The sequence below is a fragment of the Akebia trifoliata genome, chromosome 6 (genome assembly GCF_017979445.1).
Source record: "Akebia trifoliata isolate Shusen 1 chromosome 6, ASM1797944v1, whole genome shotgun sequence".
Classification (NCBI taxonomy): domain Eukaryota; kingdom Viridiplantae; phylum Streptophyta; class Magnoliopsida; order Ranunculales; family Lardizabalaceae; genus Akebia; species Akebia trifoliata.
The window spans coordinates 25489128-25503415 of record NC_141380.1 but is presented as its reverse complement, the minus strand read 5'-3'; the positions used below and the strand labels follow the sequence as shown (position 1 = coordinate 25503415).

The 14288-nt window shown below is 39.2% G+C and overlaps 1 protein-coding gene across 3 annotated transcripts in view; it reads right to left on the bottom strand.

Moving 5' to 3' along the window:
* Positions 1–12895: 12895 nt before the first annotated feature.
* The window catches only part of LOC147400499 (DNA-binding protein), a 30362-nt gene continuing 28969 nt past the window's right edge, over positions 12896–14288 (bottom strand). For 2 of the 3 annotated variants that reach the window (XM_086446200.1, XM_086446199.1), the window contains one exon: positions 12896–13364. In XM_086446200.1, the coding sequence (XP_086302326.1) occupies positions 13188–13364 (177 nt within the window). In that variant the 3' untranslated portion in view covers positions 12896–13187. The remainder of the gene's footprint in view (positions 13365–14288) is intronic. The other variant, XR_015179369.1, reaches the window with a different exon arrangement.

Below are 14288 nucleotides of genomic sequence, written 5' to 3'. Positions count from 1 at the left end.
ATGTATGATGGTATGATCAGGCCCATGGGCCCATTTTTTTAAAAAATCCCAGGCACACCCCACCCTGCTTTGCATACACCACATGCACGTTTACTGTTTTACTCACTTACACGTCTCATTTAGCCTACGTGGCACTAGTGCGTGGCCCGGTCTCTTCGGAGATGCGACGTCATTCATGAAACCCACAACTCCAGTCACGTACCTTAGGGTATATCAAACTGGGGGCATTAATACCGTCTGATCAGGTGATTCTGAGAGATATATTGATGCACCCAGGCTGGAGCGACCTGAGCCTTTGACCTATTGTGAGCCACACAGTCACATGTCCCGATTGCCAACGTAGTACTAGTACGTGGTCGGTCCCCTCGTGGGATGCCAAACCATTTATGAAAGCTACAACTCTTGACTCGTACCCATAGGTATAAAAGATAATCTAAGTATATCAATTGCACTTCTTGGTCAAAACCGGTGCCTAAGCAGATATTGCCCCGTTGTACCCTACTGTACGAGGGGGATAGACTACGTCTATTCTAGACGAGAGGTATTTAAGTGGGCCCTTGCTCAGCATTGTGCGTCACCTCTCAACTAGAGATCAAACTAGCTGTTTTTGGCTTCAGAGAAGTGAATTGAGGTTTTAGATTATCACCTATACGGTATATCAAACCAAGTCACCACGTATCGAAAGGTATATAGGTGTGCTTGGGCAAGGGTGGCCAGATAAAAATGCATTGCACGTAGTAAGCTTAGAGTCTAGAAACCTTTCCAGTAGGTCACGACTCGAACTTATCGTGGGTGTTCCCGGGTTGTTTATTGATTGGAACCTGTTGATTGATGAATGTATGTGAGTGTTGTGAATGGTGTAGATCAGAGTGTATGATTGTCCTCAAGGATCAAATGTTGTTTTTGAAAATTAAAATGGATGCACCGACCCAATAAAGAATCCATTCTTTTACAATAATGACCTAGTCCATCCCGATCCAACAATCATGGTGGGCCGAGCCATTTAAATTGAAAATGGAAATCAAATTTGCAAAAGAAGACAAATAGTTTACAAAAAGAATATTTTCCAGAAAAGATTATTTTCCAAAAAGAAATGTTCTTTAGAAGAAATATTTTCCAGAAAAAATATTTTTCAGAAAAGATTATTTTCCAAAAAAGAAATGTTCTTTAGAAGAAATGTTTTCAAAAAAAAAAATATTTTCCAGAAAATATTTTCCATAAGAATAAGATTTTTCAAAAGAAAATAAAAAAAATTGATCTTTTACATGGACCATTGGAAGAGTACTAAAATACCCTTTTGTGTCAAATCAGGATGCTAGTCGCAGGCGACAACCCAATCGAACAGTTAGTCAAAACAACCGTCATAGGAATGCACCCTGTAGAGAAGATCAATTTTGGGAGATTTATGTTGAGGAGTGCTCTTTACTTCCATGAGTTTGAGATAGACTGGAACCTCTTACATGCTATGGCTAAGCGATGGAACCCCCACCTTCATATATTCCATATGGGGTATATGCATTTGTGCCCCACTCACGAGGATTATTGCGGCATCATGAGGATATCCACTTCAGGACCTCTAGTCAGGCCCTCATTGAAGACCGGATATTCTGGTGAACTCGTCACAGGGCTAAACATTTCCAAGGAAGAAGTCAAGGTCTTAGTCAATGACGGGAGATTGAACTTAGTACCTTTACTGGGCCCGTATCGCTCCCGTAGTCACCCTATCAATGTAAAACCCGAAGCCTGACGAGCCACTAGAGATTATCGATTATGCTTAGGAATCCTAGCTCAATACATACTGACCTCCAATAGTGATGGCCAAACTATCCCTGAGTCCTTCATAGATATAGCCTCTCAGCTCTCAAGGAAAGCCAACCCAGTACCTCTCATCCTAGCTGAAACCTTCTCAGGCTTAGATGCCATAAAAAATGGTGAGCGGGAAAGCTTCAAAGGAAGCCCCTACCTACTCTATATGTGGCTTTGTGACCGTCTCAAAATCGTAGAGGTTCCTTCAAACCTCGAATATGGGCCAGATCATTTTTTCAAGAGAAACCTGTTAGTGCGTCAGAGCAAATGGTTAGACTCTCGCCTTGCCTGTCATATTGGTTTTAGGTGCCCTTGGTTGATGACTGATCCCCCTGTTCTAGGAACCAAAGGATCATACTATGTCCGTCTGATTGGTTTAGAAGAAACATCTTTTTACCATCCTAATCTGATCCCAGAACAATACGACGTGCCTACAGAGTTATCTTTACCTCAGCACAAAGCTTTCTTTCCCCCCGAGCCATTGATTGAAAGGTTAGTACACCTCATTGAGAAAGCCTGGAACAAGCGCACGTTAGGGTATCCAGACAGACCAGCAGAATTCAAAGAGCCAGTTGTTAGAGCCAAGAGGGTCAAGCCTGACAGCAATCCTGATGACCGTCAAGACAAAGCCAAGCGTCCATGTAAAAGTAGTTCAAGTCAAATTTGTTGAAAGATGTTTTTAATGAAAACATTTATTTGTCAATCGTTTTCAATAAAGCTATTTTTTCTTTCAAATAAATATTGATTTCTTCTTTGAATGTTCATTATGTGAATGGATTAATTAATGGATTGGTGCACAAACCTCAATGAAAAGATTCCTTAAAATGTTGTCAAGAGGGTAATACTGAAATTGACTAAATTTACCTTTGATGGGGTCATATAGGATTATCATTGCGCCCAAACTCAAGCGTCCACCTCCTAGTTGGAGTCGTAAGTCCAGTCGGTTAGAACGAGCTACGGTACCAAGTCAACAAGCAGAGATGGCTTTAGAATCTGAACTTACAGAGATCCGTAAGATCTTGGCAGCCTTTGCCAATGATATCACCAGTATAAAGGGCAAAGTGGAAGTGCTAGAACAGACCTCGGAATCAACAGGCAATCCCTTAAATGATCCAAAAGGAAAGAAAGTAGAAGAGAGACGTCCACATGAAGTCTTCGAACTCGACGGAGATGAAGAATATGTCAATGAAAATCCGATGTTAGCTAACAGAATGTCTCAGTTAGAGTCGGCTATGAAAAGTATAAAGGGCATCGATGAAATTGCAGCAGGTATTGAAGCTCTGAACCGCATCCCTAGAATCCATCTACCCGAGAAGTTCGTGATGCCAGAAATGGACAAGTTTAGTGGTATAGGGTGTGCAAAAACACATCTTAAGGTATATGTTACTAACATGCGCACTATGGGGCTTAGTGACGAACATATGACGTTGTTGTTTCAGAGGACTTTATCAGGGTCAGCACTACGTTGGCTAATGTCTCAGGATCCAGTTACTGTGGGCACCTGGGAGAATATGTCAAAGGCTTTCTGGCATCAATATAAGTACAGTACCGAGATTGAGACTTCAAGAAGAGAGTTGGAAGCAACTAAGCAGAAGAATGGGGAGACATTCACTGATTTTATTGGTCGCTGGAGGGCCAAGGCTGCCCAAATGTGGGATAGACCTTCAGAGAAGGAACAAGTAGCAATTATCTTAAAGAACCTCTCACAAGGATATGCTCAACACCTAGTGGCCCAATATCTCCCTACTTTCGAGTCTTTGTTACAAGCCGGGAGCCAACTTGAGGACGCTTTTGCCTCTGGGGTTCTTTCTAACCCCTCGGATAACAAGCTTAAGAAACCCTATATTTCTAAACCTAGTACTAACCATGTCTACATAGCCAACACATCATCTACCCCAGCTCAACCCCCAGCCCGGACTAATAACCAGGTTCACCCAAGTCAACCTCGAACTCCACGTCAATTTACCAATTTAGGGATGACCTTACCGTAGCTTTGCAAAAACTATTGAAAAAAGGGTTGCTTACCCCGATTCAACCCCGACCTCTACCAAATCCCTTGCCAGCCGGACACAATCCCAACTTATTCTATGAATTTCATCAAAATCCTGGCCATCACACAGATCGATGTATCACATTGCGCCATGCCATTCAAAACCTGATTGATAACAAAAAGGTCACAATCCCTAGTCCACCAAATGTCACCACTAATCCACTACCTACCTATCAACCTCCACCAACTCTGAACATGGTTTCTCACGCACCATTGCCATTCGATCCAGTCTCTCTCATCCATCCTATTCAAGTCAAATCGCCTAGTTACCCCCTTGCCGGGATAGCCTTCACTGATGAGGTTTTCACCACAAACTACGAACCATTCGATTTAACCTCAGATGATACGTATTGTTTATCCCCGCCTCGATACAGTAGCCCCACATTCACCAGTTACCTGTTGGCCCAGATGAACTTAAAAAGCCATGTACCTTTAACAGATGAAGATCCATACGTGCTGACTGAAGAAGATGAACCTTATCCTCTCTCCTGTGATGAAGTTAGACATATGACTCGAGGGGGAAGAGTTTTTAAGCCACAAGAACTTTGTGTTGACAATCCGGCAGCCTTGGCAAGAAAAGAAAAAGAAGATCCTATCACAGAAAATATTGAAGAAGATAACTCTGTGATCAAGCAACTGAAGAAATCAGGAGCTAACATCTCAGTCTGGGGTTTACTTATGGCTTCCACTGCCCATAGGGAGGCTGTTCTCAAAGCATTAAATACCGTCCAAGTCTCCCTTGACACTTCTCCAGATTAGCTGGCCAACATAGTAGGGGCGACTTATGTAGAGAATATCTTATCCTTCTCCGACTCCGATCTCCCAAAGGAAGGAGCAAACCACACTAAGCCATTGCACATCACAGTTGACTATAACGGGATGAGGGTACCTCTGGTATTGATCGATAATGGGAGTGCATTGAATGTTTGCCCTTTGAAGACCGCCACTTGCCTTGGGTTTAAAACTGAAAATCTCAAGCCCACTAATCAAGGGGTTGGGGCTTATGATAACACTAAAAGGGACGTACTGGGAATTCTGCACATTCGATTGTCCACTGGCATAGCTGAATTTCTGGTAGAATTTCAGGTCATAAACATCCAGTCCTCCTTTAATCTGTTATTAGGAAGACCGTGGCTACACCAAATCAAAGCCATACCTTCCACGCTGCACCAGAAGGTCAAGTTTATCAAAGATGGGCTAGTGATCACTCTCCATGGAGATGCTGAAATCGTAGGGATCATAAATAGTACTAAAGCTAAGGATGAACCGCTGCTTGAGATTCAGCCAGAACAACAAGGAGTAGAACTCAGTGGGTTCGAGTTTGAGAAAATATGCTCAGTCCAATGGGATCAAGCCATGAAAGAATATTTTCCAATGGAAAATACTTCTAACTGCAATATGGCCAATATATTCAAGAAAATGAGATTTTTCCCTGGTATGGGCTTAGGCCGCAAGCAGCAAGGTATTAAAGAGGCACCAGTGATTAAAGAGGTCATTGGCACATTTGGGCTAGGATATAAGCCTACTAATGAAGATTGGGCCCAATACTGGAAGACAAAGCGAGACAAGGCAATGGCGAAAAGGCAAAGACGAACCATGGATCTCATCAAGATGAAACCTTATCGTAAGACCCTTAATGGCTATTTTGTGAAGGAAGGGGAAGATTTCTGTTACTGTGGGTTCCCCGAGTCATTCATTGACCACATCACAGGTACTCGTCTGCCGGGGTTTGAGATCTTCTTTGGTATGGATTGGCCTGAAGAGGAAGCAAGCACAGAAGCTGAAGAGAAGAAAATTGAAGACTGGCAGTTCAATCTAGACTCCCTCAACATCGACCAGTTATTCATTGAAAATCACAGTGTCTTGGTGTTGTCAACTGAGAAAGGGATCCTAAATCCTCAGTCTGCAATCAAACCCGCCGTAGGGTGTCTCTCTAGCTATCATGTAATTAGTCATGTATTGCATGTCAAGACTGGGTCTGTCAGTCCTCTTAGTCCTGTTCAGTCTGATATGCCAGATGAGTCATTTGTTTCTATTGAGTCAAGTAAGTCCACTATCGCTGCTAAGTTAAGTGAGTTTGTCAAGTTGGCAATGAGTCCTATTACCCCATCTTCTTTTAATGAAATGAAAGAAATTCTTGATTACCCCGAGCGCAATAATAATTTAACTAATAATCTGACTTCGGATGGAGAATCTTCTGATGAAGAACCTCCCTCTGAAATAATTAAATTACTTGAACAAGAAAATGAACGTCGGGCTCAACCTCCAATGGAGGAAGTAGAGGTTATCAATCTCGGAACAAAAGAAAATCCTCAAGAGATTCGGATTGGGATCACATTATCCCCCGATGAACGCAAAGGGATAGTAGAGTTGCTCAGAAAGTTCAAAGACGTGTTCGCGTGGTCTTATGAGGATATGCCGGGAATAAGCACAGACATTGTTCAACATCGGATTCCGTTATATCCAGATGCTCGACCCATTAAACAGAAACTTCGACGTATGAAACCGGAATGGACTCTGAAAATAAAAGAAGAAGTTACGAAGCAGATTAACGCTGGATTCTTGGAAGTAGTAGAATACCCTGAGTGGATTGCCAATGTCGTCCCAGTGCCGAAGAAGGATGGAAAAGTCAGGATGTGTGTGGACTTTAGAGATCTAAACAAAGCAAGCCCAAAGGATAGTTTTCCTTTACCACACATAGATGTTCTAGTAGATAGTACAGCAGGGCACGCTTTATTGTCCTTTATGGACAGCTTTTCGGGGTACAATCAGATAAAAATGGATCCTCGGGATATGCAAAAGACGTCATTTATCACACAGTGGGGAACCTTTTGCTACAAGGTTATGCCTTTTGGTTTGAAGAATGTCGGAGCCACCTATCAAAGAGCAGCCACGACGTTACTACATGACATGATACATAAAGAAGTCGAAGTCTATGTAGATGATATGATAGTTAAATCCAAAGAACGACTGGGGCACGTTGCCGCGTTAGAAAATTTTCTCACAAGAATTCAAAAGTACAAACTCCGCCTCAACCCGCAGAAATGTGTGTTTGGAGTAACTTCTGGAAAATTGTTGGGATTTGTGGTCAGTCAAAGAGGGATCGAAGTAGACCCTGTGAAGATTAAAGCTATCCAAGATATGCCACCGCCGGAAACTGAAAAGCAAATTCGAGGTTTTTTAGGCAGAATCCAGTATGTCAGTAGATTCATCGCTCAACTCACCAACGTCTGCGAACCTATTTTCAAGCTCCTCAAGAAGAATGAACCAACAGTTTGGAATGAGCAATGTCAAAAGGCCTTCGACCAAGTCAAGGAGTATCTATTGAACCCGCCTATTTTGGTTCCACCCACACCGGGTGAACCACTTCTTCTTTATCTGTCAGTCACAGAAGAAGCTATGGGATGCATGCTGGCACAATATGACAAGGATACTCGCAAAGAAAGGGTTATCTATTACATCAGTAAGAAGATGTTAGAGTATGAACGAAAGTATTCCGCCCTGGAAAAAACTTGCTTGGCACTAGTATGGGCCACTCAGAGACTTCGACACTATATGCTATCTCACTCAATTGTCTTGTTATCTCGGATGGATCCTCTCAAGTATCTTTTCGAGAAACCGGCACTAACAGGGAGAACTGCACGATGGTTATTGTTGTTATCAGAGTTTGACATCACGCACGTTACGCAGAAATCTATCAAGGGGAGAGCTATAGTAGAATACTTGGCAGATCACCCCGTAGCAGAAGGAATAAGGCCCGTTGATCAGTTCCCAGATGAGAACATCTTGCATGTTGAAGAAGAGCCTCAGAACCAAACATGGCAATTGTATTTTGATGGAGCCGCCAATCAGAATGGATATGGAATAGGGGCAGTCCTATTTTCTCCAGAAGGATGCAACATTCCGATCGCTATTAAGTTAGCCTTCTCTAACACCAATAACACAGCCGAATATGAGGCATGCATCGCTGGACTTGAAGCTGCGTTGAATCTGGACATTATAGAAATCGAAGTCTTTGGGGATTCAGCCTTGGTCATACACCAGTCATTGGAAGAATGGAAGACTAGGGACGAAAAGCTGAAGCCTTATCATGAATATTTGTTAAACTTAGTGAGTAAGTTTGAAGCTATTCTGTTCCAACACGTGTCAAGGGAAGATAATAGATTTGCTGACTCGTTAGCCACTCTATCTTCAATGATCCATTTACCCCCTGACATGGAATTGAGGCCGATCACTGTTGAAGTCAAAGACAAACCTGCATATTGTTGTCAGATCAATATTACAACTCGACTACCCGATGGAAAGCCGTGGTACACAGATATTAAAAAGGTGTTGGAAAAACAAGAATTCCCAAAAGAAGCATCGAGGAAGGAACGACAAGCTTTGCTAAGATTAGCATCTCAATTCATCATGTGTGTAGGAAGTTTATACAAAAGGTCTTATGATGGGATTCATTTGTCATGCGTCGATGAAGATCAAGCTGAACAGATAATGGTTGAACTACATTCAGGAGAATGCGGCCCTCACATGAGTGAGAAAATGTTAGCTAAGAAAATTATGAGACAAGGGTACTACTGGCCTACGATGGAAACAGATTGTCATCACATGGTCAAGACCTGCCACAAATGCCAAATACATGCAAATCTCATACATGTGCCACCTTCTCGATTAGTTGGTCTAACTTCACCATGGCCATTCTCAGTCTGGGGTATTGACATTATTGGTAAAATATCACCTAAAGCATCAAATGGGCATGAATACATTTTGGTTGCTATCCATTATTTTACTAAGTGGGTCGAAGCTGCCTCTTATGATGTTCTCACTGCGTCTCGAGTTGCAAAATTTATCCAAACGAACATCATCAGCCGGTATGGGGTACCTTCGGAACTGATTTCTGATAACGGGTCACATTTCAAAGCGGAAGTTATTACTTTGTGTTCAAAGTTTAAAATCTCACACCACAAATCATCTCCTTACCGCCCTCAGACTAATGGAGCAGTCGAAGCAGCTAATAAGAATCTTAAGACTATCATCAGGAAAATGTGTCAATCACATCGAGATTGGTCTGAAAAACTGCCATTTGCACTATAGGCATATCGAACTTCAATTCGATCCTCTACTGGAGCTACTCCCTACTCCTTAGTGTATGGCATGGAAGCAGTCTTGCCAGTTGAAATGGAAATTCCATCTCTGAGGGTCTTGTTGGAAAGTCAGTTGTCAGAAACAGATTGAGTTCGCCAGCGGTATGAAGAATTGAATTTGATTGAAGAAAAACGACTAAGAGCTTTGTATCATGTGCAAGCTTATCAAAGAAGAGTTGCCCGTGCATTTGATAAAAAGATCAAGGTTCGTCACTTACAAGTCGGGGATTTAGTACTTAAAGAGAATCGGGCACCTATCTTTGACCCTAGAGGGAAGTTCAAACCAAATTGGGGAGGTCCGTACATCATCAAGGAGATATTACCAGGAAAAGCTGTCAGGCTTCAAGATCATGACGGAATCGAGTTACCAGAACCAACCAACCTTGACCAAATCAAACGGTACTACATTTAAGGAGGCCATTTTTGGCCGAATCAATTTTCCTATTACCTAGTTCTTTATTCTCCTTTCTCAACCCCTTTGCAGCCTGTTCAAAAAGAGAAAAATTGTGCCTTTTATTTCTTAGCCTGATTACCTAACCCAAGGGAGGGAAAAATCCGAACTACGTTTTGGTCTGATCCCAAAAATTTGGGGTACGTAGGCAACCTGAGAAGTTATATCAGGCCTGACCACATCAAAATAAAAAAATAGATTCCCTGACAAGAAAAAATCTAAAAAGAAAAAAAGAAAAAGAAATATCTTCAAAATAGGTAAGAAAATTCAAAGCAAAATAAAAGAAATGCCACACAAGGGGCATTTGGGTTTTTGAGCCTCAAAATCCCTTTCATTTTATGTCTAGTCCCAAGCCTACCTATAAAAGTCCTCCTAAGTACCGTGTGAAAAGGTCAAGGAGGGTAGTAGAACATGATCAGACAGCGATTCTAGAAGGTCAGATGAAAAGAAAAAGATAAAAAAATGATGAGGCCTGCTAAGTTGAAAATCCGAAAAGGGCGACTTAGGCAAAAATTAAGGCAAGCTCGTAAAGTTGAAAATCTAAAAGGACAACTTTGGCAACAATCAGAGCCAAGAAAAAAGAAAAAGCTCGCTAGATCGAAAACCTGAAAAGGCGATCTAGGCAAAAGTTAGAGCAAGCTCGATAGATTGAAAACCTGAAAAGGCGATCTAGGCAAAAGTTAGAGCGACAAAGAAAAACATAAGAAAATCCCAAGCTGAGAGCGGTTCGAGCTGAAATATCAGAAGTCCTAATAATCAAGTTCAATACTCAACTTAAACCAGGCATAGATTCAGAAGCCACAAGTATCTTATCTACGATCGATCTGAAAATTCTTACTTCCCCAAGTGAACCAATGGAGAGAATGGTGAATTCTAGGATGAGTCTCAAAAGGAAATATTTTGTTCTCTTGAGCCTGACTCAAAATCTTCAATAAAATTAATCAAAATTAAAAGTTGGATCTTTATTGCGCTTGTGGTAATCAAATATTTCAAACCTTCATACAAGGGGCATTTTTCTTTTTCTCTAAATTATGTAATTTCCCTCCTTATACCAGGGGCATTTTTTAATGATGTGTTCAATTATTTTCAATGCCATGTTTATTGTCAAACTAGGCACATTTTGTTTTTGGAGCAATGTTAATCCTAAAAACCTCAAACTTAAGGTTACCCTCTTGATAACAGTTCTTCAAAAAAAACTCTTGAGGTTCAAAAGAAATAAAAACTCAGGTCTTAAAACTTTTTGATAAATCCTTGAGGTTCAAACAAAAGCATTTTGGATCTCTGGCATTCTTTCGTTCTCTTCAGATCCGATCAGTCTTGGAATCGATCATTTCTCTTCCAGATTCATTATCTTCCAGATTTATTCGTTCTCCGGTTCGTTCTAATCAGTTTTCTCCAAATTCGTTCATTCTTTCCCAAAATTCATTCATTCCTCTGCCAGTTTTGCTCAGTTTCCGCCAAGGGTTAACTTGGATTTTGCTCAGTTGCCGCCAAGGGTTATCTTGGATTTTGCTCAGTTTCCGCCAAGGGTTAACTTGGATTTTGCTCAGTTGCCGCCAAGGGTTATCTTGGATTTTGCTCAGTTTCCGCCAAAGGTTATCTTGGATTTTGCTCAGTTGCTGCCAAGGGTTATCTTGGATTTTGCTCAGATGCCGCCAAGGTTTGAAGTTTTTGCCATCTAATTGTTCGGATTTCTCAAAATGGTTAATTGCACTCATAATTATTAAAAATTAATCAGGATAAGGAAACAATTAATTCTAATTAATCAGAGGCAACCAAACCAAAAAAATAATAAACTAACTCGGATTTGATAATTTTGCAGAAATATATCTAGTAAAACAATAGTAACTTGCAAATACGTTGATCTTCGCTGAAGAAAATATCCAAAACAAAAATAGAGATGTAATAAAACCCCGAGGCACATGCTATGCACATTGACCTAAAGGAAATAATCGACATGCTCATTGTTTCAGGATTGTTCAACTTTCCTCCTAGGATTCAACAAGTAGATCTTCGATTATAAGCAAAATAATGAAGATGCCAAAACTCTTAGATGTACTCCAGTTACAGACCAAACAATAGAACAAAAGAAATTAGAATAGAGAGATTTTTTTAGCGTGTTTAAAATCCTATTGAAACCTAGCTTAAATAGAACTTAGAACTCAGAAGAGTTCTGTTCTCACTTAAGAACTTACCCTAACTCCGAAAGACTACCTCAACGAGTAGCAAAACAAAGACACGTGTAAAAGAAGAATAAGTCAAATAAAAAAGAAAGGAGTTAAATAAAATGATTAAAAGAAAATTTTAACAAAAAGATATAAGAAATGCCCACAGCCCCCAACATGACGTGCACGCGTCATATTTTGAAGAGACTCTTGAATACTTCTAACAAGAGTATTACTCAACATTACTTATGAGAAGGTATTCACTCTTGTAATTTTTCAATATGCAACTAAAAGAAGAATGATTTTAAAGAACCAACTACACCAAAAGAGATAAGTTAAAGAGCAACCTGCACTAAAGGGGATAAAGTTTAAAAAAAAAAAAAGAGGTCAAGGCTCCAAGTACCATCAATAGAAATTTCATTTAAAATAATTTTTTCAAAAGTGATTTGACCTTTCTTTATAAAAAGGTTAATAATATATTCATACATAATAGCGATATAGGATTTGAAATCAACAACCGACGGTAAGATTTGAAATCTTACCAAGTTAGGAAGATATGACTTACTCAGGATAAATAAATAAACAAAAAAACCTATACGACCCAAGAAAGGGTATATATAGGGTTCCATTGACTCAAGAAATAACAACCGATCTCCACTAATATCCAACTAATATACACATCCAATTCTTTATTGGCTCATTCACAACCTCCCTTACTATTCTTCTCCCATGATACCCTTTACCCCTAGTTTTATCTTTTTTAGTGTTAAAGGTAAAGTTATTTTGTATATTAAATGTTTTTCTTTATTTAAAATTGTAATGATATTTTTGTACAAATATTTAACATCTAAAAAATCAAAATGCCCTTTTTTTTTTCTAAGCATTCAATATATTTTCAATAAGTTCAGGCCAACATGGACGGCCACATTGACTCAAATAACACCTCAACCCTTAGCGTTTATGAGCTAGATTAGGTTTTTTCTTTTTTCGTTCATAAAAGAATTTTTTTTTTTTTTTTTTCAAATCAAAGGCTTTGAAGTTTAAAAAAAAAAAAAAAAAGGGGGAATGAGGTTGCATGCTCTCTTTCCATTGAATCATATATGGTGTATAGGCTGTGTCCTCTCTTTCCATGCAATCATTTATGGTGTGAGGCCGTACTCCGAAATTTCAGAAAAATTAGCAGAATTTTGTGATAATGTACCCACCACCAACTGGTTGATTCAGATTGTATTCAGAAAATTAACCTAGCTATCAGATTAAATGAGTATCAAGAACTCTAAAATTGAGGAGCAGCAAAGCCAACTTAGTTATTTGACTACTCTATTTACTTAATAGGCTTTTATTTCACATTTGATTCAAAATGAAGCATTGATAACTCAGATAAGTATATGGAATGTAAATTTTCTCTAACTAACAAACTTCAATATGAATACGAGTAAGACGGGCATACGTTGACGGTCCCATCCGAGATATAGCTTTCTTCACCAAATTAGAAGTATTTTGATCATGGCCGACTCAATCCCATGCACTCTACTGCATTAAAATTCTCCGCAGGACATAGTTTTCATAATGGCTTACTCATTCCCGTATTCTGACGCACTCAAATACTCACCGTGCTCCTCAAAACACTCAATCAACCGCTTCAAGAACCCATCATTACTTACGGTTTCTGTATCGCAGATTAGACAGCATTGTCTCCTCGAACGTGTCACAGCCACATTCATTCGCCTCCGATCGGTTAGAAACCCCACCTAAAAAATCAAGTAAAAATACACAAGGAAACAAGGTCCTTTTTCCAATATTCTGAACCAATTGAGATTAGGCCCTGCTTCGTATGCTGCAAATTATTTGCTGTGCTTGGTTACACAATGCCAATTATTTGCATTGTGAAAAATTTGCATGCATCACCTAAATTCTTAAGAAATTTCAGTAAATGATTTGCAAGATTCGACACCAAACTATGCATATTGAAATTACTAAAATATCCTTTATTAAAAATAATCAAATTACAAAAATAATCTCAGTACTTGTTACTGCAATATACACAAAAATTTATGAAAATACCCTTCATCAAAGACACAGTCAATTACATATTGAAAATACAAAAACACCCCTCATCAAAGAAATTTTTAAATTACAAAAATAATCTTTGGTACTTGCTACAATAACATACATATGAATTCAGAAAAATACATTTCATCACAGATACATTTACTTGCATATGAAAATTATAGAAGTACCCTCCATCAACGTTTCTACAAAAATATCCCTCATCTAAGGGTATTTTTATAAATTCATATGCATGTTATTGTAACAAGTACCGAAGTATTTTTGTAGTTTGAATAGTTTTTTTAATGATAGATACTTTGTAATTGCAATATGTAGGTATAGAAACATTTTTGTAAATTCATATGTATGTTAATGTAACAAGTACTGAGGATACTTTTGTAATTTAAATAATTTATTCGATGAGATAGAATAAGTTAAAGTTACTTTCATGTTTTATGTTAACAATAAATCGGTGCAAAAAAATTTGCATTACAAATATTTAGTAATCAACCAAACATAAAATATGATTTCATGAGAGATTTTCCATTGGCTACTAAACAATAGTAAATCTTTCATCTCAAAACATTTGCACTGCAAATGATTTGTAGTGTACCAAGCAGGGCCTA